Raw genomic sequence first — 25,989 nt, 5'->3', positions numbered from 1 at the left:
ATCTTATCTAACTTACGATGAGAAAGCCAACAATTTTGAAGATCGTATACAACATGATCTGGAAGTTTCATTTATCTCTGATCATACAATTGCAAACTTAACCTGTTGGTTCTACAAACCAGGACTAATACTGGAACAGGTTGAACTAAGCCTGGAAAAGGGCTGACAAAAGTTGCAGATTCTACAGCATTGAAGAAATTCAAAATCTACTGAAAAAGGCCCTGAGCAACCTGATCTGTCTTTGAAGCTGGCTCCATTTTGAGCACAGTATTTCTAGAGATCATTTCTAACTAAAATTAGTTTAAGACACTATTGTTCTAACTACTTTTTGGTCAGTAATGGAACGGGAGGCTTGTAGAGTCCTATGAAGTCATGAATATGTCCAGACCCCAATCTTGTGCCAAAAGCAGGTGAATCCTGATCAGGTATCCTCCATAAAGCTATGTATGTGGGGAAGGAAGGAATATGCATATGCCTCTGAGGACCTTTGTATGGCACCTGACACTTACTCTGCAGGTATGGTTCTAATATGCAACTGAAAATTTTCAGGTGCAGAGTCATCACCAGATTCTAGAAATGTGATCTAGTTGATCATGTATGATTTCTGTTTTAATTCTTTTGCATAAATTCCTGTTCGAATCTCTGATAAATGCTGCCCAAAACATTTACCTGTCATTCCAGAAAATTCTTCTTGTTTTGGAAACATGTATGTTTGGAAAAAATTGTGTCTAAAATTAATGCAAGGGAAAGTATGGATTATTTCCTCTGGACTTAAAGTAAAGTTACTTTCTCTTTTTTTTTTTCATTAGGTCTTTGTCAACCTCGTATGTCAGGAGTAGTTGGAGCAGAACCATTCTCTGCCAAATTGCGCTATACTGGCCCAGAGGATCCAGCTTATGCCAATCTCATCAAATTGACAGTCACGATGCCACATATCGATGGTACGATAAAGTCAGCTGTGGAGTTGAGAGAAGTCATACAACATGCTGTTATTTGAGCTAACTTATCAGTCATATTATTTTAGATAGCTAAAATCATGATAAAATCTTTTAACACGTGGAACAGAGAAAAGTGTCATCAATGTACAAGTATAGTTTGCAACAAGGTGCATAAGACACCATATTGATTCATAGTCTTTGATGTGACGAGTAAGTGTTTTCATATTAATTTCATGGTTTACATAAATTGGGCTAGACCTATAATTAGTAAAATTCCTTCGAAGCCCATACTTATACCAAAAATAATTATTAAAAAAACATATAAAGCCATTTAATTACTACATGCTTCTGTAAAATTCACTCAAAATTCTGAATGAGAAATATATTGGAGATTTAGAAATATTCTATTTGGTATTTCATATACAAAGATATGATATTCTCATACACAGCATATCATCGTTCTTTGAGTTCTGAAGTACATTTATTACCGTGTGTTCCAAATACAGAAGTACTTCATAAGATCTTTGGTGTTTGAGAGTTTGGGGCTAGATTAACCAACTCTGACTACTGAAATATAGTGATAGTTCTATAAATTAATGTTTTTTAGGCATGCTGCCTGTTATTTCTACAAGAGAGCTCTCCAATTTTGAGCTGACACTTAGCCCTGATGGAACTAGAGTTGGAAACCATAAGTGCTCCAACTTGTTGGATTACACGGAAGTGAAGACCCACCATGGTTTCCTGACTGATGCTACCAAAAATCCAGATGTGATTGGAGATACCATTCCCTACCAGTACAGCCCAACAATTAGAGGCTTCAATACCTTACGCTTCTACCGAAATTTGAATCTAGAAGCTTGTTTATGGGAGTTTGTTAGCTACTATGACATGTCTGAGCTCCTCACAGATTGTGGAGGCACCATTGGGACAGATGGACAGGTACCAACCTATAACTTGACTTTGTACTGTATTCTTAAAATGGAAGACTTCCCTTGGAAAGTAACTTGACTTTGTACTGTATTCTTAAAATGGAAGACTTCTCTTGGAAAGTATCTATAAGATAATATATCGATTTACTTATTTGTATGTATTTTAAAAAGAAAAGTTCTTTTTTTTTTTCTTAACAAGGTAAAGACTTCAAGTAAGACCAGCTTATTTCTTAAAGCTGTCAGTGTCCATTAAACACTAATAGGCTATAAGTGAAATCTTTGTCCGATTGAAATTAAGAGAATGACTTAGATTGAATTAAATTTGCTATGATTTTCACCCAATGTAGTTTTGAAATATTTTAGGACCAACCTATCCCACTTTTATTGTACAGTGAACCACGTTAGTCTTTTCTTAGAATGAAAGCTTTCTCAAGGATTGCTTTTAGCACATTGACAGTGCTGGACTATTTAGTATCAGTCATTGTGTACCTTAAAATAGAGTTTACAAAAATTGTGAAGAGTCTTCCTGCTGATAACAATTAACTGCACTGTCCTATCAGCTGCTTGGCACTGCCAATCTCTTGCTCACTGTGTAACAAGACCCACCAGTGCAGACAGCATAATGGTCTCACATTACCCAGCAGAAAATTCTGTGGTCACTAAGCAGAGAAGCTGTCAATGTGGCTGAAGAACAGAGCCGTGAAAGTGGTTTGGGGGTTATAAAGAGGAGAATTGGAGAGGTCTTCAGGTGTTCTTTGACAAATGATTTCTAGAAATCCATAGTAATGTGGAAATAAAAGGGTGTAGCACTTCTTCTGGCACAGTGACAGCAAAGGGTAATCCCTAGGTCTTCCTTATGCAATTGCTGCACAAGCCTGCCTGATCCCACTCAGGCTCTGGAGTACAAAATCTGTAGCTATGAAGATCAATCCTTTATGACATGGAAATGTCCCTTTGGGGAATTAGGCTGGTAGAAGGGCTATAGGCTGGTAGAAGGGTTGGAAATGCAGTACCTCATTCCATTCTAAACACAATAGTTGTGTGGTACAGCCAGCTCACTTACTGGGCTCACTAGCATCACCTGTTGAGCCACTGTGAAAAGGATGAAGCCACTGTGTGAAACAGCCATAACTGCTCTGCTTTTTAGCAGGTGTTCAGTTTGCCTAGGAGCCTCAGTAGACCTACAAGCACAAATTCTTACTTTGACAATCCCAAACAGCACGAATTCTTACAGTTGAGAAAAGTGTGCAGTTGCCCAAAGAAACCTACGGGCATGTGTAGCAAAACTTCTTTACTACTAAAAGCATAAGTGCTAATGGGCATATAAATATCTAATCAGACAAGCTGAATTTTCTCCCCCTTTTTTTAATATTTACATTCTTAAAGTCCACCTTACTCTGTGGGTGATCATACAGTCAATATGCTTGGCAAGAAATTACACCTGATTCTCCCTAGCCCTTGGTTAACATCCTAAAATCCTGCCCCTTTTAACTAGATATTATGTACTCTATAAAATACAAGACCAGAACAAAATGGAGCTTCTCCCCTTCTTAGACATGAAGACCTTGATGGTTATGGCATCTCAGTGCTCTGTTGTCTCTCCTGGTTCCTTGTCTGTTTCAGAGACCAGTTCAAGGTATCTGCCTTGATGCTGGGAGCTCACTGTTGGTGCATCTGCTTGGAGTTGCCCCTCTGCTACAAGCAGATCCTCCTACAGGTGCATTCCACTATAACCATGAACCTGTCAGAGGGGAGGGGAAGGCATGCGAGTGTGGGATGTAAACCTTTCACATTCCCACAAGATAAAAATGACAGCACTCTTCACTGTTCTTAGAATGATTTCATTGCTTCAACTCACTATTCCTTTCACTATCTCTTTATGCCCCTGAAGACATTCAATATACAGCCATATATTCTTATTTCCCACACAACACAATCATAAGCACACAGGCTCGCAGAGCTGCCACACAGCTGTCAGTCAATCCTGCCACCTACGCAAGCCACTTCTCCCACAGTGAAAGGGAAGGCCTGATTTGAATCTTTTCTAATACTCTGTGTCCTATAGAGAAAAGGCTGAGCGCTTGGTTTAGACAAATGTGTGTCTAAATAAAACCTATGTATGTTCATATGGGTGTAAGCAGAGGAGAAAATAAGAAGCATCCCTGTATTTTGGCAAATTTAAAGAACCTGTATGTTTGGTTGTGGAGGATATGCATAAATGGTAATATATCTTAGGAAGAGAGATGTACTTGCTTTAAGCTCCAGAAGCATTATGTACTTTAGGTAAGATCCCTCATTTCAAGGCAGAGAGGGGTGAACATGAGCTATAGAGCCATGAAACTGCAGCTGAAGTCAGCCTGTAGTGCTCCATAGGGTGTGGCTAAAAGGTTAGAGTGGTAAGTGGAATATCAAGCTGAATTACTTCTAGCAGTGAAGCATTGCCCCGCAGCCAGTATGCGCTTCACTGCTCACCCTGTTTCCCCCACCTCCATTTAATTCTTCTCCAAGTTTGGTCTTTATCTTCACATGACCCCTCCAGCTGAGAGGGGAGGCAGTCAGTGCCCTATCTCTGTGGTTGTTACCATTGTTGGTTTTTTCTCCTTCAGTGAACAATTAATAATCCTCCTCCGTGAGAGGGAAGCTGGCAGCTATGGTTTTCACCATGTTTTCTTAGCACACAAAGGAAGCTTAATTTCCATTATACAGACTGAACAGATAAAGAAATATTAAATTCTCCTACCACATCCTGCTGCCACTACAAATTGACTAGCTTGAATTTACCAGATATTTGGCTGGATCTTTAAACTCAAAATTCTGCTTTTCAGTTCTAGCACTCCTGTATCTATATGGTCAAAGATAGCACTCGTGGTTCAGACAGAGATATTTCACAAAAGCAAGTGGCAATATCTTGTGTGATGTGGACCTTCACTTTATGGGAACTCCTCCAATAGTAGGGGAAGAAGATGAGCTTCTGTCAACAAAAAGTGAGGTGGGAGACCTGCAGCTGGCGTAGTTCTTCTGGCAGTGCTCCTGGTGTTTGCCACAGAGTGCAGCTGTCTTAGCCAGTTCCCATGAACTCATGAACTGTCATAATACATACAGGGAAGGTTTCGGTTTCTTTTCTTTCTTCCCTTTTTTTTTTTTTTGTTGTTGTCTTTGAGGCCTTTTGCTTGTGACCCACTCTCTTTTGCAATTACTCTGTGCATGAGCAAACCTTGTGTGAGTTAGATGCAGCACTTCTTTCAGAATACAGCTTGGTGCTTTGTCCCTGGGTTCTGCCCATATTCACCACATCTGAAAAATTAAGTGTCTATATATCTATATATGGATTTAGATCTGCAGCTTAAGGAACTTATATTTAAAAATAAAGACTCTTTAAATTGAACTAATTCATTTGGATAATAGCTCTGTTCTGGTTAAAGTTAAGGTCACTTAACTTTAACAACGGCTTTCTTTTGGATAACCTGCAGTCACAACTCGAAATCCAAGTTCTGTATTTGGGTATGTTGGGGCTGTAAATAGGTAGAGCTCACCTATGTGAGTGTTATCTGCCTGTATCTTCAGGTAATTAATAGAGATTGGACCTTATTTCATGGGGACATGTAAGAGACAAGCACTACAATTATCTCTGATTCTCAAGACACAGGTGCTAGAACAATGCCAGATATCCTTGAAAGGAAATTAAAAAATGAAACAGTGAAAACCAAGCAAGTGACTATTGTTTAATATTGTTTAATGAAGTACATATTGAAGGGTAGGCCTAGTCTTATTTGATAGAGTGTGAAGTATCATTTGATCTCATTTCCTGCGTTTACAACTGTTTGCTGTAACCAGACAGTTTGGCATTCAAAGGCTTCTGTGTGTTTCTGGCCAAGTATTTACATGTGGATGTTGCTTCCCCTGGTTCCAGTCCATTGCCAGACTTGGCACAGGAATGCAAGGAAATTACAGTTCAGATTTGATTAACAACTAATTAAACAAGTCTTTAACAGAAACACAAAGATGAAAAACATGCACTAAAATATTTGAACATACAGATTAATACCTTGAAGCTACTGTAATTGAGTATAGCTGAATAGTTTGTTTTGCTTTCTGACAAAAACAGATATTTCTGGACAAAACCGAAAATGTTTCTCTTCCAATATGTTCAGTTCATATTTATGTTACACATGTTACGACGGTACTGAGGTGTTTGGAAACCCCATCTGAAAACAGATTTTAAAATTACTAATATATTGCCTCAACTTATATGAGGCAGCTTGCAGACAGTATTTTATTGCACGGAAACAGTCTATTTCCAGCTTTACCAAAATAATATTTTAAGGGGAAAGGCCAGGTTTTCTGAAATTCTCAACTAGATGCTGTAAAATGCAGATGGACCGAAGTGTGTATTTTCAGATTTTTATGTTCAGATAAGCCACCACGATCAAGTTTTAGAAAACCCTGCAGTTTGTATTCCCTTGACATGGAAGCTCACTAACATTCAATCTGTTTTTCTTCCCCAGCTGCTAACACATGCATTTAGTAAGTGCTGTGAAGAAAAAACTGTTACAAAGTTAACACACCAGCTGTGTAACAAAGCCAGAGGTTAAACATTTCAAGGAGCTGTCATTTCGATGCTGGATTGCATTCTCCTCTCCATTCAGACTTCTTTAAACAAACCTGCTTTGCATTTCACCTGTGACCTACCTGGCTATTTGCCATCGTGGGGCCAAATCTTAGCTTTGCCATATTGTTATTGTGTAAACAGCTAGCTGATAACATTGTTAAGCTTGTGTGACTCAGATTTGCAGACAGCAAGTAAATGTAAGAGAAAATCAGGCATAGAGTAATTTGAAGGAAAAACACAGTTCTCATTAAGTTTGTTTCATTGCAACATACAATATAAAATGTGAAACTGTGTTATTTCTAATTTCTAATTCTGATCTTATCAGTACTAATACAGCATGTGTGTGCACATACACACACACACAGTCTCTTACTGCTACTAATCACATACCAGAGCTATAAAATCATTTTCCTCAGCCAAGTTCTGCCCTCTAGAAGTGTAAGCCAGATAAATAAAAATCTGTATAAATGTAAGACAGAGTCCATGCCCCCAAACCTGACAGTGTGTTTTTGTTTTGTTGTTACATAACAGATGCTCAAACTAATTATGTGTTTGGTTTGTGGTTTTTTTTTTACTTAATGAAGTTTGACAGTTTGCATCAGAAAGGGGAACAAAAGAAGAACACCTATAGAAACACCATTCATATTTTCTAAGTCTTAAATGGGAATTGTCAATGTTCAAAAATAGACTTCGTGGTTTGTGATAATTTATCTTGCAAAGAACATGTATGCATGTCTACTTCTTATATTGATATCTAGTATAGATCATGTTCTTCCCTCACACAAACAAATTTTGAGATAATCTATTTGAATAACTTTCAATCTACTTTTTCTTTTTTTTTTTCTTTCTTTTCAGATAGTAATTGTAAGAGTCTGTTCCATGCTTGGAACACTGTTTTTCTTCTGTCTTCTCAGACCTGGCATTTCCACAGAATATGAGACACAATTTTCCCAATCCAGCTCAGGTGTGGCTGTAATCTCTATTTCTCTCCTAGTATCACAAGGTTAAAAGTCACACCCACTTGGATAAAACTAATGTTAATAAATAAAAGTTTGTCAATGCAATTTCTAAAATCTTCTGTGCATTGAATGCATAGATACACAGTGCACCTGTTCTGTCTCTTCACAGCAGTTAAGCTTTTCCTACACTTAAACAGTGCTAAGTGCCGTTTTGGTTTCATCAGTGTCACATTGAGATAAAATATGAACAGCTGCCTACTCTCAATAGGCTTTGCAGGCAGTGCTGGAAAATAAAGATAACTCAATGGAAAGAATGTTTTCTCGTGTTCGCCTAAACAGCATTATTAAGAGGGTTAGAGAAGCAAGGCTTCTCCATCTGCCTGACACATTCCATTGATTCATTTATTGGGGGCTTCTTCTCACTCTGGCAGATCTCCTCTGCAGTTAATTTCCTTATTTTTTTTTATTTTTATTATATCAAAAGGTTCTTTGTGTTTCATGTACTGTCTGGGGATTTTTTCTGTTCTGCACACTGGAAAGTAATTTTCCCCTTGTGGCATTTTGCTTTTCAGCAAGAAATGAGATGGTCTGATAAGCTTTAAGTTACTGTTAATATAAGTAAACTATTTATTCAATAACTGTCTGGCTATCAGTATATAGGTTTTCCTCTACACCTATAAATCCATGAATGCCTCAAGAAGGGCCTGAATGCATAAAAACGCAATCAGCTGGTTTAACAAGAGCTCCTTCCTCTCCCTGTGTGCCATGAATGACACATAAAGGATAGCCATGCTATCCATATGAATAAGTTCCTTGGTTGGGGCAAGCAACTCCACTTCCCAGACATCTCATATGAGTTTTGCTAAAAAAAAAAAAATTAAAAAAAGAAAGGGGAGTCTTCTAAATTCTATGGTCAATTATTTAGCACTATAATTTCAGATTTTTCTGAAGAGCAGTGGTAACGTATGGCAAAGGAGCAGTGTTTCAGACAAACTTTCAGCAGAAGGTATCCTACTAGATTTCCACCGGTACAAACGAGCTGAGCTCACTAACAGTGTGCTCACACTGAATGAAGGCAAAACAAGCCTGAACTGTGGCTTACAACCCCATTAATGGATTTCTTTATGTACAGAGTACACGAACAGTGGTACCTCATATTGGATAATCAAGAAGAGTTTTGAAAGAAGCTTTTTTTTACTCAAGGTGGCATAAGATACTGAACTAGAAGAGGTTTTGTGGGTCACATTGTTCAGGTCACTACTATCAGAGGCCTTAACTCTTTATATAAGTGAGGTTCCAAACTGGTAAACTTAATCTAAAAACTAATAGGATTTCATGGCTTCACTATTCTTGTTGAGTACCACCACACTGAGGGTTAGAAATTCTTCTGATTTCTAAGCTGTATTTGTCGTGGCCATCTTGTGCCCATGTCAGCACCATTTTTCATCATTAGAAGCCCTTTCCTGTTCATCTCCTGGCATGCATATAGACAGATTTTTTAGTCCCTCTTAACCTCTGTTGTACTAGGCTAAACAACACAGCTATTTTAGTCTCTTCTCATAAAATATTTTTTTCCATTCCTGTGATTATGTTGATTCTTTTTCTACGGTCTACAATGCAAATTAGGCTTTTTCAAGCATGGATGATCAAAGCTGTACCAGATAAGCTCTCACTAGTACTCTGAATAATGGCATGCATGCTTCTAATTTCCACTCCATTCCTCATTTTATCTTGGGATCATATCACTTGGACAGGGTAGGAAGGTCATAGTTATGATGTGATCAACTCACATACCAAATTTTTTTCTCTTCTTTTCTTTCTAACCAATGTCTTTCATTTCAGCCAGAAATCCTTGTCACTAGTTTCTATTACCATATACTTCATACTATAAAATTTAATCTAAGTTCTTCTATTTTAGTCCTCAAGGTCATTACATTCTCTCTGGGTGATATTCCAGTCCTCCTCTACATTATCACTAAGCATTATGTAGGCTTCTTTTCAAGAGGATCATATATTAACTCTTCTTCCATGTAGCTTTGCCTCTTCCTTGTAAGCAAACTGAATTTCAGATCTTTGGCTTTAATTTCTAATTCTTACTGTACAACATACAGATGTGGAGCAAATGCACAGAGAAAAGGTAATGTAGTTTTCTGGGATGACTTTTCAATAGCGACATGTTTCTTATGCAAGCAAATGTATTTAGCTCTTGATACCATTCCAGGAAATGACAAAAGTTCAAGGTTACTCCTGAATCAAAGACAAGCCAAAATGCATTGTAGATTTGCATCATAGCTGCATTTTTCTTGATAGAAATGAGCATTCTATGTTGTTATTTGGAATAATTTAGCAAATTCATATCTGAAATAATTGTTTGGATATCCACGTAGGTTCCCAAAGATAAAGTTGTCCCTGTCTGTGCAATTTAAATAGGACTGGAGGGTAATATTTTCTAACTTCAATTTGTCATTCGTACAAATTGAGAAAATAAAACTCTTTCTTTTAATATAGAAAGTCCAAATAGTTCCAAACAGAAAGTCTTGATTGTGTTTGTGTAAAACCAACAAAGAAGAATTAATATAAAATCATCTACAACTGCAATGTCTCATATTATCAGCCAGGCTGTTTTACTGCATGGTATTGTGTGTTTCCAGACTGCTTAGTGTCTAAATGCTAACACATCTTATGGAATGATGCAAACATTGTAAGTGGATAGTGTTTTGGTAGTATAGTGTGTAAATCAAGAAGTGTCATGTGTAAAAAAGTAAGCTGCTGCACCTATGAACATTTGCTATAATGATCTCCTTTATTAGTTCAGAGTAGTTAGTCAGTTAAGGCAGTAAATTTGTCATTCCGTAGTATTATTAAAAGTTTCGTCCAGCATTTGTAAAACAGCTGTAAGGTAACGGACATTCAGCCCCCTGATGTGCCACTGTGTGAACCCAGAAATAGTTTGTTTTTTACACAGCTTGTAAAGATCTTTGATTTTTTATTTGATTTTTTTTATTTTTTATTTTATTTATTTTATTTTTTTTTAATCAATAGTGCAAAAACACTTTAAAAACAATCTGGGGAAATGTTCAAATTACAAATGTCAGATAGGTACACAATTTCTACTGTAAGTAAATGGGAGTTTAACACCACTTGTGCTTTTGAAAATTCTCCCTTTGGGAGGTGATTTCAGTGCTTTCCCTTCTTTCTCTTTGTAAGACAATCCAGAGTGTTCTAAAAGGATCTGTATTGCACATTTTCAATTAGATGTGAATAGAAAAATATTTGTAAGTTGCTTCAGAAATGGATGGATTCATATATCACATAAGAGCTGTCTTAAGAGTTGGCAGTTTACTGATGCTGTTTTTGTTTTGTTTTGTTTTGATCAGAGTATGCTATATAGAGAGATTTTTTGATTCTCTGATAATAATTAATTGATAATCAATGCTACTGTTTTGTACAGCATATGCATAGAAAGCCTACTTATAAATCTGTGTTAATTTGCACATCATTTTTAGTTCCTCCAGATAGTGATAAACAAATTTGTGCATTTGCATGCAGTATGCTCACTGCTATCCATACACAAAGGAAGAAATAGTTCCAGAGCTGAGTAAGTACAGTCCAAGGACTCAGTCTTGCAACGACCTCTGAGCAAATTCAGTGTCTTCCAGTAGAGCTTATGACAGGAGGGTAACAAAAGAGTGTAAGCAAAGAGTTAGTTATGGGGGAAGGATAGAGCAAATGCAAAAGAATATTTTAAAAATTTCTGAAGAGTTAAGTTGTAGTCATGTTATTTATGTACTTATAAAAATAAAAACGAACAGTCAGAATTTAGGGGTTTATGTATCAGAATTCATACTCAGTTTGAAATACAAAAAGGGAACTTCAAAGGCTCTAAGCTCAGCTGAAACCTACTGAAATATGATTCAGCCACAATATTTATTTCAAGTTATGCCTTCTCTTTTTCTTGCATTAGAATTACCTGTACAATACTGCCTTTCCTCACCTCTAACCTAAAGAAATCATTTTTCTTTTCATAGGTTCTCAACCTAGTACAGTCCTATGTCACATTGAGAGTCCCCTTGTATGTCTCTTATGTTTTCCACTCTCCCGTGGGTGTAGGAGGCTGGCAGCATTTTGATCTCCAGTCTGAGCTACGGCTCACTTTTGTGTATGACACTGCCATCCTGTGGAAGGACGGGATTGGGAGCCCACCTGAAGCAGAGCTCCAAGGTGGGTGCCAGGTTTTTTTTCATCAGACTCATTCTGTTACTGAGAATGTAATTTGCAAACAGTAAGATAACCTTTCAATCATTCTAATACTAAAAAAAAAAATTAAAAAAAATTGCTTTTATTATCAGTTGCAAACAGTCAGTTGTTGTCTAGCACTCCAAATTCTCTGTTGGGTTGTTTATGAAATCCATGTTAAGTTGATATCAATTTTTTTATTGCAAGGGAAAATAACTGCTTTGTTGTGTCTCAAGTACACAAAATTAACTTTTATTTCTACTCAGAACCTCAAGGTTTGACATGTATTTGTATTCTTTAAGTATACAAGATGTATGTGTTTTAATGAGAAAAGTTGAAACTTTTCTGTGATAACAATTTTTTTTCTGGCCCTGAACATACGATTTCAGTTTGGTTTGGTTTGGTTTGGTTTTGATATCTTAAAAGCATTTATTGTGAAACATTCAAAAGAAACAGAAATGCATAATGGGTATAATAACCTGTCCAATGCTTTAGAGTAGTAGACTGTATAAGTAAAACATTCTTTAAATTTGATAGAAACTGATGATAAACTATGTGATTATAGTTAGTGAACATGTCAAATCTATCATTAGAGAATTTATCTTTGCAGAAAGTTGATTTATTTGTTTTAAAACGACATACAAATATCTGTGGAAGATTAACATGTATAGTTGCATGTATATGCTGCTTTGTTCTTCATATGCAAATTTACTTAGCAGAGACCAGAAATAAGCTTCTGGTGTTCCATATCTGTCCCTTCTGTAGGTAGAACACAGGCGCCAGCTATAAGTATGTATGTACACTCCCACAATCTCAGGACCCGGGTTTGAACATGAAACTTTTTTGTTTCTGTAAACTCTGTATCTAAACTGCAGAAGTCATTGCTAGTCAATTTCTGTCCTCATGGTAAGAGCAGGAAATGCAGTGACAAGGGTAATCTGCAGTGCATGCAGAATGAAGTACACACCAGGCCATGCCTAAAGAATAAGCCACATGCCACAAATCTTACTAGTCACCTAATAAGAGCCAGATCTAATCCTCAGTCTCAGCAGTTATGTGATTCATATATGCCACTATCTTCCTGCCTTTGATGCCTCAATTTTTTATTTTCTGTTTAAGAAGCTGATGGTCCTGTCTGTGGAGATACTGAACATCAGCAGACCCTTTGAAAATAGGAAGCACAAAACACGTGATAAACACACTGAGGTGGTGGAGGGCAGATGCCCAACATTTACCAATCTGATTTGGGCAGGATTACTGAGAGTTACTACTTTGCACTGCCCAGCCTTGCACAATAAGCAGGTGTATTTCTGGGCAGACAAGGGTTAACTGTTTCTCAGTTTATTTCCATACCTTTGTATGCATTTAATTGTTCTACACAAATTCTGTGTAAAATTGTAAAGCAGTCAAGGTTTTCTAAAGTATAATTTATATATACATAGATATATTTCTAATGTATAAATGAAAGTATTTGGTACAGATGATTTTGTTCAGATGGTATATGTTCATATTGGTGAACATGTTAGCTTCCTGACCCATTCATGGAGGAACACTCATGTTTTCTTCTTGCTGCTGGCAAACAGGATGGTACCACATCACTGTATCTCTGTAAGGGAGTGCTGTAGGAAATGCCCGAACTTTTTGAAACTTTGCAGAATGCTAGAGAAAAATAGACTTGAATTCAGGCTACAGAAATAAACCACTTCTGACATATAAACAAGACTTTGTAAACCTGAAATAAGGAAACATTATGCATCTGTTTGGGGCCAGATTCATGCCAGAAATCTCCGGTAATACAAAGCCCATCAGAATGAGTTTCACAGATTGCAGGTACCCACAAGTAGGCTGCCATGGAAGCCACGACTAGTACTACTGCCACAGTGCTGATGGGTGCTGCCTTGGGACAATAGGCAGGGAGGCACTGATAAAGAGCATCCCTGACACAGCTTTTATTGGTAGGAACCAGCTTGAATGTCTGGTGAGAACAAAAGTATTATTCCTTCTACAGAACCTCTGGGCATGTTGTTCCTAAATACGAACGCCATCTATCCTGTGGACTTTCCTCAGACTACTAGAGCATCAGTGTGATGATGTTCTAGTAATGATAGCATAACATACTCTAACAATGATAACATATGTAAAACCAGGCTTTGCAGGGAAGTATGTACTTTGGAAAACTGAAGCATTGTGAAAACTCTAGGCCCCACAATGTAAATTCTTGTTTAAGACTGTTGAGTGAGCCCAAATGATACCAGCCCTCCCAAACAGCTGATAAAACAAGAGAAAAGGAAAAGAGTGCAGCTGGTGTTTTGCAGAAGTGTGATTTTGTCATCTGCCAGTGGAATGACCTGTACTGATTGGCTTCTGCTGCCAGGTTCTCTGTACCCAACCAGCATGCGTATTAGTGAAGAGGGACGCTTGGTTGTCAACTTCAAGACTGAAGCCCGGTTTCGTGGTCTGTTTGTGATGTCCCATCCGGGTAAGCTTAATCTACAGTTTAGCAGTGCTGTAAAAACAAAGGCAGACACCTCTCCGAAATTTTGTATTTTTCATCTTTGTTATTCCTGCTGCTGAAATCTGAATTTTTAATATGCTGTCCAGCTAACGACTCATTCTTTGCTTGGGATTTTTTACTTATCATTGATGACTGTATTCAGACTTTCAAATTTAATGAAATATACCTGAATTTGATAGAAAGCAAGTAATTCCACTTGATGAAAAGGCTGATTTATGAAAGGTGAAGTTCTGTCCACTAGGGATCTATGAATACATGTTTTTAATCCAAAAGCTAAGATTAACTATCTATGTATGTTGCCCTAGGGATTTAGGATTAAAATTTATTTTCTAATTCACAACCTTTCTGTGTTATTTAGACCTTTTTGCAAAGAGTAAGAAAAGGTCTTGTAAAAGTGTTGTATCACTCTGTTAATAAAACATTCTCACTGTCATTCAATTAGTTATTACTGAGGACCTGATCCTGCAATTTAATCTGTTTAAACCCCACTGCCTTTATTCAGAATAATCACAGGTGTAAGCCTCTCTGTCCAGACATAAGTCTGAGCATGAATGCTGGCAATGGAAAAGATTATCTAACTAAATTAAATCTGCCAAACAATAATGGGAAGGGAAAAATCATTTTAAGAAATCTCTTTTAGTTTAACTCAGTTTTATTAACCTATAGAACTCCTTCATAGTGATTCTGCTTTTTCTCAGCTGTCCTCTAGAGTTTTAGCTTTTGCGCTAAAACTGGTAGAGCTGAAAGAGTTACACTGCTAAGAGAAATTATGTTTTGTTCCCTGGGCTGACATTCCAAGTTAAAAACAGGAGGGATTATAGATCCTTGCCATTCCACTCTCAGTGTTTTGCCTTTCTGTTAGATTTAATCTTTTTACAGTTCTGGTTGCGTAGCCCAAAAACAACTGTTGAATAGACACTGGAACAAGAGTCAAGGGGGCCCAGCTGTGTTGACTGTAATTGATTGTGTTACTTTCAGTTAATAAAATTCAGTACCCTGTAAAAGCATTAACATCAACCATGGCATTATAGGTTATGAATTATGGGGAAAGCTTGTCAGGCTCTGAGAGTCTACAGTGAAACGCTAAAGGTGACAAATCTGTCTCTTGGCATGTTTCTAGCTTCATCTCTAACTTCCATGGTTATGTCAGCTGATCACCCAGGCCTGACATTCAGCCTCAGCCTCATCCGAAGCGAGCCAACCTACAACCAGCCAGTACAGCAGTGGAGCTTCATTTCAGATTTTGCGGTAAAACCTTATCCTTTGCTGTGTCTTCTCCTGCCCCAGCCTATTGGTTAGGATGTTGGTGCAACACCTCTCTCTCTTTCCCCCATAAGGTTCGAGACTATTCTGGAACGTACACTGTGAAGCTGATAGCTTGTACCGCTGCTCCACACCAGGAGTACAGCCTACCAGTGATCTGTAATCCTAGAGAGCCGCTCACATTTGATCTGGACATCCGATTCCAACAGGTAGCTTCCCAGTGATGCCTTCTTCATATTTCCTTTTTATTTTAATTCTCAAATTGTAATAGTGGTAGAAATTGAATTTACTTGCTTACCAACAAACCTGTTCCTAAACCAGTGGGACAGTACATACCCTCTCCTGCTGTTTAACTAATCTTATGGAACTTGGAAAAGCTAATGTAGGAGCACAAATGTTTTTTTGACCTCAATGCAACGATAACCTTTGGCCATTCCTCTGTAATAGCCAGTAGAAAGTTCATTGACATCGATTTGGGTGATACTGTAATATCAGCTAACCTATTGGAATTCTTTACTTATGTGTTGACTTTTGCTGTGAAATAGTTTTATCAGATAATTAAGAAAATATAATGCTGTTATCAGAAAAATCTCACCTGTCACAAAGATCAGAGATAGGTCTCTAGTATTGCAAGTGGAGCCTTCAGAGGAAGATTCATCCAATCCTAAGGAAGGTCTTCCTTCACTGACTGTGCAGGAGGTGTAAATAAGCTACACTGGATAAATGCTTAGCTTTAAGACTCAGTTATGAAAGCGAGTGAGAAAAATCCCACCCACAGCAATATGGATCGCATGGTAACCTACGGACAGGCAAACAGCATACATTTCACATTTCTCCAATAAAGTATAGAGTAATTGGACACTGCTGTGGAAAGCAATGACTGAAAAATGTCTGGCGGTCATGTTGGATAGTTAGCAGAACATAAACTACCATTTTACATGTTATCAAAAGGGTAAGCATGACCTTGGGACATGTAAGGAGGAAGTTTTGTCACTTCTGTATTTGGAGCCAATACAACCAATACAATGTGGCTGTGGTTTCATGCTCATTAATAGTATAGATGTTTGCTATTAGATCATCTTACAGTATAAATACAACCCAGATCAGTCAGGGATACACAATCACTTTCCTGTTGAATTAGCCAGAGTACACAAGAGAATGTATGTAGTCTTTATGCTTTTATTTGGCATTATGCCAGCTATGGGAGAATGATTACTGATATGGCATTAAGTCCTGGTGAAACAGAGAGATGATACATGATCTGACATGAAACCTGCCTTTTCAGAATTAAACCAGCAAAGCATTTTGGAAAAAAAAAAAAATGAATGGCTGGGGTGGGGTCGAGGAGAAGGGGTTTATATTAGTTCATCACTTTGGCTTTTGTTTGGCATTTCTAATCTGCTTCCAGGAGCTCTAAAGCTATTCACAGCAGTGTTGAACCATACCTTGGTCCTCATAAAAACAAGGAAGATGTTGATAATTTGAAGAAAATTGAAAAGAACAGCAAAAAAAAAATAATTGCAAAAAATGGCAAAGTAGCTTAGGGAGAGACCTAATTCTATCTAAAGTATAGATAGGGCCGGAGACCTATCTTACCTAAAAGAAGCCTAAGGAGCAATTTTTTGAAGTTGTGAGAACTGCCTTGGGAAAATAAAATGGCTACTATAGGGTTTATAATATCAAATAAAGCTTTAATAATGTAGTATATGCAAGTTTCATGTACATAAATTAAAATCAGGTGCATAATTGCCAAGGAACCGTGACCAGTTAGTCCCCATCACCAGTAATTTTCATCAAGACCAACTCTTTTTCTTGAGATACTCACACCAAAAAGAATTCAGGAGATTTTGCTGCCCTTCATATTGTTCCCTTTGATCACAGATTGAAAGAATATATGGACTTAAAGCAGGTTCCAATAAGATTTTTAGGCATTCTGCATAAATGAATAAGCATTAGTATCCATGTTTTAGAAATAAGAAACATAAGACAGAGAAGTGAGCATGAAAGTTCACACTGTGATGCTGGTTCTTAGACTAGGAGACACATGCTACCTGGCACAGGCCCGCTGAAGTCAGTGCATGCAGGTCTCAAAACCAGATCAAAATTATTTTGACTGTAAAATCAAATGATGAAATCATAGAATCATAGAATCATTTAGGTTGGAAAAGACCTCTAAGATCATCTGGTCCAACCTTTAACCTAGTACTTCCAAGTCCACTATTAAATGATGTCCCTAAGCGCAACATCTACATGTTTTTTGAAGACCTCCAGGGGTGGTGATTCAGCTACTTCCCTGGGCAGCCTGTTCCAATACTTCATAATGCTTTCAGTGAAGAAATTTTTACTAATACTCAACCTAAGCTTCCCCTGGAGTTGTTTCTCCCAGTTTTCATTCTAGCGCCCCAGCTGTTCCACTGAATTATCTTCTTGGTATTTTTAATATGAAACTTTCCATCTTCTTGGAATCTTTGTAATCTAATTTCACTATTGGTTTCACTGTTCATGAGTGAAAGGCCATTTTAAGATGCAAACATAAAGTAGAAAAGATATTTTGGTGTTCTTCCTCTGAAGATTTTGGTTCAACATTTCCTTCTTTATCATGTATCTGCCCATTTCCTTTTTTCTTCTTTCTGTGGCCCCTGAAGAGGGAAGCTGGTAGCCCATAACACTGAGTATTGTATTACCACTACCTCATTCTGGGATGTCCTGTACATGAAAAGGATCCAACCTGCAGTCTCTGCTTTATCCCACTCCTTTCAACTTCTCCTTTCTTTAAATGTGAATGACTAGTTCCTGACAGAAGCACTTCCATAATCAAGGTATTTGCTGCCCTGAGATGTACCTATCACAGAATCACAGAATGGTTGCGGTTGCAAGGGACTTCTGGAGATCATCTTGCCCAACTCCCCTGCTCAAGCAATCTCTAAAGAGCAATCTGTTTCTTGAAGTAGCAAGCATTCCATGAGCTTTTGACCCATGGAGATTGGGATTTGTATCATCAGTGATCTGTATCATTTGTATCTGGTCACCAACTCATCCATATGCAGAGTTGATGGGCATGGCAAATAAAAAAAATAAATTGGCAGTATTTTTTTCAACCAGCAGAACCTCTCAGATTATCTTTTTAAGAGCTCGTTTGTTTAAAATAAATATTTATAATGAAAATAATTGCATTTAAACTACTGCTATAAATTGCAGCTGTGGGTTTGCCACTGGCAGCCCTGAGACTTACATGTAAAGCTGAAACAAAAATGGTAACTTAAAAAAGGATGCCTAAGAGATGTATTTGCAGTCACATGCATAATATTTACCCAGGCCATTGCTGTTAACATTGTTGTAAACTGTGTGGCTGAAGCCCAGTGCCTTTAGCTGGAAACTTTTTGTTTCCAACTCAGTAGACATTTATTCTGCCAAGGAAGATCTTGGTGAGGCCATGCTTGATTTTTTTTCAGATCCACAGCTGCAAAACAGCTGTCAGTCAGGTATTTGAAGCTGTGGAATTGCAACCCAATAGCTTGAATCCAGGCATTCAGAAGACTCATTCCAAAGAGACTGGAAATGATTTTTTAATTATTATTACTTCTGTGAAAAGGCTATTGGGGTAGGGTTCATCTTTACGAGGAGTGGCAGTGACTTTATAAAAATGTTTCAGCTGTATATTCCAAATATACTGGCTGTATATGCCAAATCCTGCTGCTTTGACAGTTCTGGGACTATATTGTGGGAAAGGGATTTGAAGAAGAATAAGCACGCATAACTTGTGGCAGTAGTTTCTATTGATATTGTTACATCTCATTCCATCAACACCATGGGCTGGCAAGAATGTTTTCATTTGTGTTTTCCTTCCTTCCTTTCCACATTTATATGCATATATATGTGAGCATTTTTGAGCATTTTTCTTATTTGTTTAATGAGCTCGTTTTTTTTGTTTGTTTGTTTGTTTTGTTTTGTTTTGTTTCTTGAATGCATACAATGCATCTTTTTGAACTGTGGATTCTCCCCAGTGTTTCTGTTCATTATGTTCTTTACTTTTTTGTTATGGCTTGTCTCTGTATAGGTTGCCTTCTAATTTATGTTTATGAATTATATGGCCCAATGAGAACCTGCTTCTGATAACATTGTTTTATTGTTTTCTTGTAGTGTAATCAAGAAAAATCATAGATAACAGTGTTGAATATATGAAGACAAACATTATCATTAAAGATGCTCAAATGATTTGGTACATTTTCACATATATGATCTGAGATAAATGTACAGATATCCTATGGCACATCAGAAGAACTAAAACTTTCAAATAACTGGTAGAGAGTCAGAGGTGGGACTTGGGTGTAAGGATGAAAATGGGATACAGAAAATAGGCTGAGTTAAAGGGAGACTAGATATTGAGGGAAATATTTTCCTAGTGTTATCCACACACAGAAGTTGCTCTGGGCACCTTCTTGTCTGGGATTTGGAAAAATGTGGTGAGAAGAAATTAACCTAGAATCTAATCAAACATCACAGGGATGTATAACCCAAAGATTATATGTGTGTAAAATACATAGCAATATATTTCTAGTGCAACGAAATCTTTATGGTTAAACTGTTTCCTTTTATGTAGATATGCAGAGCTGATGAATCATGTACACTGAGAGAAGACTGGGTTGTGTTTTAAAAGTGATTAAAGAGTGCTTGTTGAATAGCTTTATGCTGTTGTGTTTTAGGTCAGTGATCCAGTGGCTGCTGAGTTCAGCTTGAATACCCAGATGTTCCTCCTCTCCAAAAAGACACTATGGCTATCTGATGGCTCAATGGGCTTTGGGCAAGAAAGTGATGTTGCTTTCTCAGAAGGTAAAATTGTGCACAGTTCAGAGACTTCTAGTATGTAATCCACACTATCAGGATCCTGTTTCAGTCAAAACAAACCAGGAGTAAGGGTTTAACTTGCCACTTGTGTTCTTTTTCATTTGCCTTTCCCACCTGGCACTTTACATAAGAGCTATTGGCCAATCTGCACTGAAACTGTTATGTCTGAGGGTAACAGTACTGATGCCATTTTTCATATACTGAGCACTTTATAAACATTGGCTAATATTAAGAACATTCCTACTTGATAAGTGAATGTTACACAATCTTTTTGTTGTGGGTTAACATACTGGGTCTGGCTGAGATGGAGCTAACTTTCTTCAAAGCAGCCCATATGGTGCTGTACTTTGCATTTACGCCTAAAACAGTGTTGATAACACTCAAATGTTTTGTCTACTGCTAGCACAGTGTCAGTGCTTTCTAATTCCCCCCTGCCCTCTACCAAGTAGGCCAGGGATTGGAAGAGGATGGATCGTGACATAGGTGGGACAACTGACCCAAACTGACCAAAGTGATACCCTATACCATATGATGTAATGCTGAGCAATAAAAGCTCAGGGAAAGGAGGAGAAAGCTAGGGGGATATTCATGTTTATGGTGTTTTTCTTCCCAAGTAACCATTACACATGCTGAGTCCCTGCTTTCCAGGAAATGGCTAAACATCTGATGATGAATGGATTCTTCCTATTGTTTTGCTTGCATGTGCAGCTTTTATTCTCCCTATTAGGCTGTCATTAGCTCAATTCATGAGTCTTCTCACTTTCCATCTATTCTCTATGTGTCCTGTGGGAGGGGTAGGCTGAGTGGGTGTTGGCCAGGGTCCACCCAGTGCAGTGAGGTAGATAACAGAACAGAAATCAAAGTCAAAGCTAAGATGAACACTCAGAATTCCTGCTCACCTAATACTGTGTCCAGACCCTCTAGAAGAGAGAGTTTTTGAAAAACGTTGTGTGAAACAATAGACCAAAACTGGGCTTCACTCAGTACATCTATTGGTGAATTGTTCTATGACCTAAGCAGTCACTCCATTTTTCTCCTTTCTTTCTGTGCCTCTTTTGCTGATTGATCAGAATGCCAACATCTTGAATCCAAGTCTGTCTTTTCTGATAAGTTTGCACAGTCTCTTGAACAGCAGGTATCTGTCCTCTCTCAAAGTCTACAGTTACTACAAGTTGTGTTAAAAAAAATGTACCACTTCTCCTTTCCTTCTCCAAATTCTTGTCCTTCCTAATCACTTTCTGTCACGTGTACTGACCACTGTACATAGTACACTTTTCTTGCCTGCATAGTAACGGCTCAGGTTATTTGTACAGGCCTTGCAAGTATGTTTTATCTTAAATCTTATCAGACAGCTGAAATGCAATTACACAGTAGGGAGCCGAGTCTCTGAAAATGTCTCTGTTGCTTTTCATAATGTTCATGTCACTTGTACAGTATTAAATGCTGCCAGTCTGACCAAGTATAAATAAACTCTTATCCAGCCTAAACAGAATTCTGCTGACATAATAAAGAACATCTCTTCAATGAGTTGCATTGCTGGGAGACAAAAACCTCCATCCCAGTTTGCTGTAGAGTAGTACATGTTTCTTTAAGCCATTTTTTGAATGAAAACCTGAATATAGCCCAGTATTTAAAGCAGCCTCTGAACTGGTTCAAGTTACAGCAACAGCAAATGACCACCTACTGCTGTTATGTGGCCCAGAGTGTGTGGAAGAGTGTCTGCTCTGATCACAACCTTTGACAACACCCTGTGGTGGAAGTTGGGTAGCCAGGTGTCTCAAGTAGACTCTGGGTATAGCTGTAGGCAGACTGGAAATCTTCAGCTTGGACCTTCGAGGTGACCAGAAACTGCATTCAAATTACACTGCGCTAAGCTTCTTGACTAGGCTTTTTTATTTAGCCTCAGTATTGTGCTAAATGTTCCAGTGCAATAGGATGTGAACTGCGTGCACTCTTTACAGGTGATATCATTTATGGTCGGGTGATGGTGGATCCAGTGCAGAACCTGGGTGATTCCTTCTACTGCAGCATTGAGAAGGTTTTCCTGTGCACGGGAGCTGATGGATATGTACCCAAGTATAATCCATCCAACACTGAATATGGGTGCCTTGCTGATTCTCCATCCCTTCTGTACAGATTTAAGATTGTGGTAAGTGTTCTAATTCTGGGAGAATGCACATATATATCTATATAGATAGATAGATATTTCTCACTTCTTTTTTATCTAAAAACAACTTGGAAGAAATAAATCTGTGTTTTACAATTTTTATTTTTTTATTTTTTTTCCTGTATGACCACGTAGGACAAAGCTCAACCAGAGACACAAGCCACAAGCTTTGGAAATGTGCTTTTTAATGCAAAACTTGCCATAGATGATCCTGAAGCAATTTCTTTAGTTAAACAACCAGGCTCTGATGGATTTAAAGTGGACTCAACTCCCCTGTTCCAGGTATGTTTTCTGTACCTTAGTAGCAAGAGCACTGAAGCAAAAAAGAAACACTTGCAAAAGAAGTGTTTTTAAGTGTAAGTCATGTTGAAGTCAACAGAAAGATTTATTGTGATTTCAGTACAGATAAACAGGATTATAAATGCTTACAAATTTCTAGATGAAAAATCTAGACTACTTATTAAAAGATTCCTATAGGGATAATATGCTTTTCTTCTGTTTAATTCCATAATCTAACAAGAAATTACACCAATGACTGTTAAATATTTCCTCTAAAAGCGTAAGTTTCTTGTTACACAGCATTGTTTTATTCCTTCACATCGCTTGTCTAAGACAAAAAATAAAAGAATCGTAAGCATTTATAGTGAACTTCATCAAAATCTGATTGATATTCAGCATTTTCTGTGCAAGTCATTCTCACAAACCTGCACGCTGCAAAATATCTAAGCACTGGAAATCATGAAATTGAAAACTAAAGGGTACACCTACTTCTTAATTCCATATAATCATTCAGCAGTTTGCTTTCATCCTTTAGATCTATATGATCCAGCCAGCAGTTGTCTCTTTAGTATTTATCTTCTCTTTAGTATTTATCTTCTCTTTAGTATTTGCAAAACTACATGCAAAACTGAAAAGTATGTTAGAAAAAGTACCGAGGAGACTTTAATCCTACTCCTGGCCATTCAGTGTTGAGTCTTCTTAACAACATAAAAAAGGTTTCATAACCTGTCCCTATGAAATTGTTATCTCATTTTCTATGTAAAGAATCCATTTCCAATAATGTAGTAATTTTTTGCCCTCATTCTGTCAAGAGTGAGAATATGAAGAAACAATGGCATGTCCTGAAAAACTCTTGTAGAAATGAGTAAAATAGAAAATATGTTCAGTTTTTTCACAATAACAGAGCTTGGGAGCAACCACTGGTAGCCATAGAGTCTGGCTACGGAAAGGAATGGACACTATCCCTTCTACACCCTCTTAAAATTTTGGCAGAAAACATGTCTTCTCTGGGACTGACTGGCACATAGTGGTTTTTATCTGTGCATGGTTTCGAAAGTACTGTCCAGAAAATCAATACAAAGTGGTGATTTATTTCCTCTGTTTATAGCACTGCCCAGATTATGCATGTTTGTGTTTAAAAACAAAATACATGTCTTTCTAGGTGTCTTTGGGTAGGGAGTGGTATGTCCACACAATCTACACTGTACGTTCAAAAGAGAATGCTAACCGTGGAATTGGCAAAAGAAGCGTAGAGCACCAGTACCACTCGCTCTTTAGTGGAGGAGGCCCAGGAGCGTCCACACAGAGACGTCAGAAGAGAGGAGTTGCGGGAGCTCCAGAGCTTGCAAAAGACATTGGAGTAGAAAACAACCGAGGAACAAACATACAACACATAGCACTAGATCGCACCAGCAAGAAACAGGTTCCTCAAAGGGAGGTTGTGGTCAATGGTGTACTCCCTAGAGAACTGAATAACCAGAACTCAGGGGTCAGCATAGTCACAATCGTTGGTGGAGCTGCTGCCATTTTCCTTGCCATCTGCTTAATTGCAATCATCGTTTTGCTGCTAAAATGGAGACAAAATTCTGAGAAGAAGGAAGCCGCAAAGAAGTCAGGCAGCAATGAACCAATGATGCTACCAGACAATTATACCAGTGACAGCTCTGAGGTTTGATCCCAAGACCACAGGATTCAAGCCAGAGTCTCCAGGGTGCCTCAAAACAAACTTGAACTGCACTTTGTTAGCAGCAGATCATGGTGACTCATAAAGAGTAAAAAGTGCTTCTAGGTGTACTTGAAATTTTTTATCCTGAACTCTTGCTGCCTTTATCAATGATAGAAGAATCTATACTGACTCTCCCACTTTACACGAAAGGTTATCATGACGTCCTTATATCATGCACTAATCTTTAGCAGGAATTCAAGGAGCTGCATCGTAAGGGAGAGATTTGTGTTTTGTTTTTTTATTTGCTGACGTTTCAAAAAAGTAGAAGAAACTATCCAAAGGTGCTATAGATCCTGTCTGTAATAAGAGAGGAAATCTGTTTCTTTAGAAACACAGAATACTTGAGAGGTAGAATCCATACAATCTTCAGTTAATTTTGTACTGTTTCTCACAAAAAACTCAATGTCTACTGTTAGGCTGAAAGGTGATAAAATGTTTCAGGCATGAATCCTCCCTCCTGTAAGCCTTTTACTTCATTTAAGCTATACCGGTGATTATTTTTTTCCTTGTGTTTAAATGAACTTTTTCAAAAGACAGCTAGATTAGACAGCGTAACATTATAATCAGTTGCATGTCACAGAAAGCAATACATACTCTTTTCTGCAAATTCTTATTCAGCTATTTAATCTGATCTTTTTTTCCCTCACGTTTTCCTTATTTATGTTTATATAAAGCCAAAGAATACACCAAATCCAGAAGGAATTTTGTTTTTCGCAGGAACTGGACACTTATGTCTTCTTAAGTTTATAACGGATCATGGAAGTTTTGTAAGGTAAATTATATTTTCTAGTGCATATCCACTGCTGGGAAATGCAAGCATTAGTGTTTCAGTACCTAGAGAAGATGGTAGTGTTAGATTCAAAATGCAGAGGACAAGGTTCTGTCTGAACTGAGCCTAGGAATCATGATACTGAATCCAGTGTGTGATTGTCAGTTGCTATATTAAGTGGCAACAAAGTGAAGAAAAAAAAAAAAAAGAAAAAAAAATATGATTGAATCAAGTAGTATTTATTACTGTATAATCATAACACATCTTGACAAACATGCTGGGTCATTGTTGGGCTGTTTTTTTAACAAGTGACTGCTTTCAAAAGAGTCATTGTAATTTTTTCTCAGCCTTCCTGATTTAGATCATTTGACAGCTTGATGTCTCACAAAAGTTTGGATCAGCAGTGTCCCATGTCAGTTCTTATCCAAACAAGACCTTTTCTGCCCCAAAGATATCCTGCCTAATGCTTGGCCATGGAAATTATATAACCTTCAAGATAGGTCGTCCCATTTGTTCCACTAGCATTTAATATGAATAAATCTTTACCAGTCAATGGAGTTCAACTATATAAACTATATAAAACCAGAAGCAGGCTGTTGAGATTGTTGCTGAAAAACCTGCTCCTTTCCACCACCTGTGCTGCTGAGTGCAGGCAGCCACCAATCTTCAAGCCGCGGCACCTCCAGAATTTGGGATTCTGGGGGCCGTGTTGTAGAGATCTGAGTTACCAGGATCCAGCTTGCAAGCAGCCTGG

General features: G+C 37.8%; 1 protein-coding gene across 1 annotated transcript in view; it reads left to right on the top strand.

Annotated features, from left to right (window-relative positions):
- The window catches only part of FREM2 (FRAS1 related extracellular matrix 2), a 127,374-nt gene extending 102,959 nt beyond the window's left edge, over positions 1 to 24,415 (top strand). Inside the window, exons 15-24 of the mRNA XM_035542827.1 lie at positions 810 to 941; positions 1,546 to 1,877; positions 11,464 to 11,656; positions 14,046 to 14,150; positions 15,307 to 15,434; positions 15,524 to 15,658; positions 20,153 to 20,279; positions 22,256 to 22,443; positions 22,597 to 22,743; positions 23,903 to 24,415. Coding sequence (XP_035398720.1) covers positions 810 to 941; positions 1,546 to 1,877; positions 11,464 to 11,656; positions 14,046 to 14,150; positions 15,307 to 15,434; positions 15,524 to 15,658; positions 20,153 to 20,279; positions 22,256 to 22,443; positions 22,597 to 22,743; positions 23,903 to 24,415 — 2,000 coding nt within the window. The remainder of the gene's footprint in view (positions 1 to 809; positions 942 to 1,545; positions 1,878 to 11,463; positions 11,657 to 14,045; positions 14,151 to 15,306; positions 15,435 to 15,523; positions 15,659 to 20,152; positions 20,280 to 22,255; positions 22,444 to 22,596; positions 22,744 to 23,902) is intronic.
- Positions 24,416 to 25,989: the final 1,574 nt, after the last annotated feature.

Source organism: Cygnus atratus, chromosome 1, assembly GCF_013377495.2.
Source record: "Cygnus atratus isolate AKBS03 ecotype Queensland, Australia chromosome 1, CAtr_DNAZoo_HiC_assembly, whole genome shotgun sequence".
In the NCBI taxonomy this organism is placed as follows: domain Eukaryota; kingdom Metazoa; phylum Chordata; class Aves; order Anseriformes; family Anatidae; genus Cygnus; species Cygnus atratus.
The sequence above is the reverse complement of the archived record's forward strand: the minus strand, read 5'-3'. Positions and strand labels throughout refer to the sequence as shown.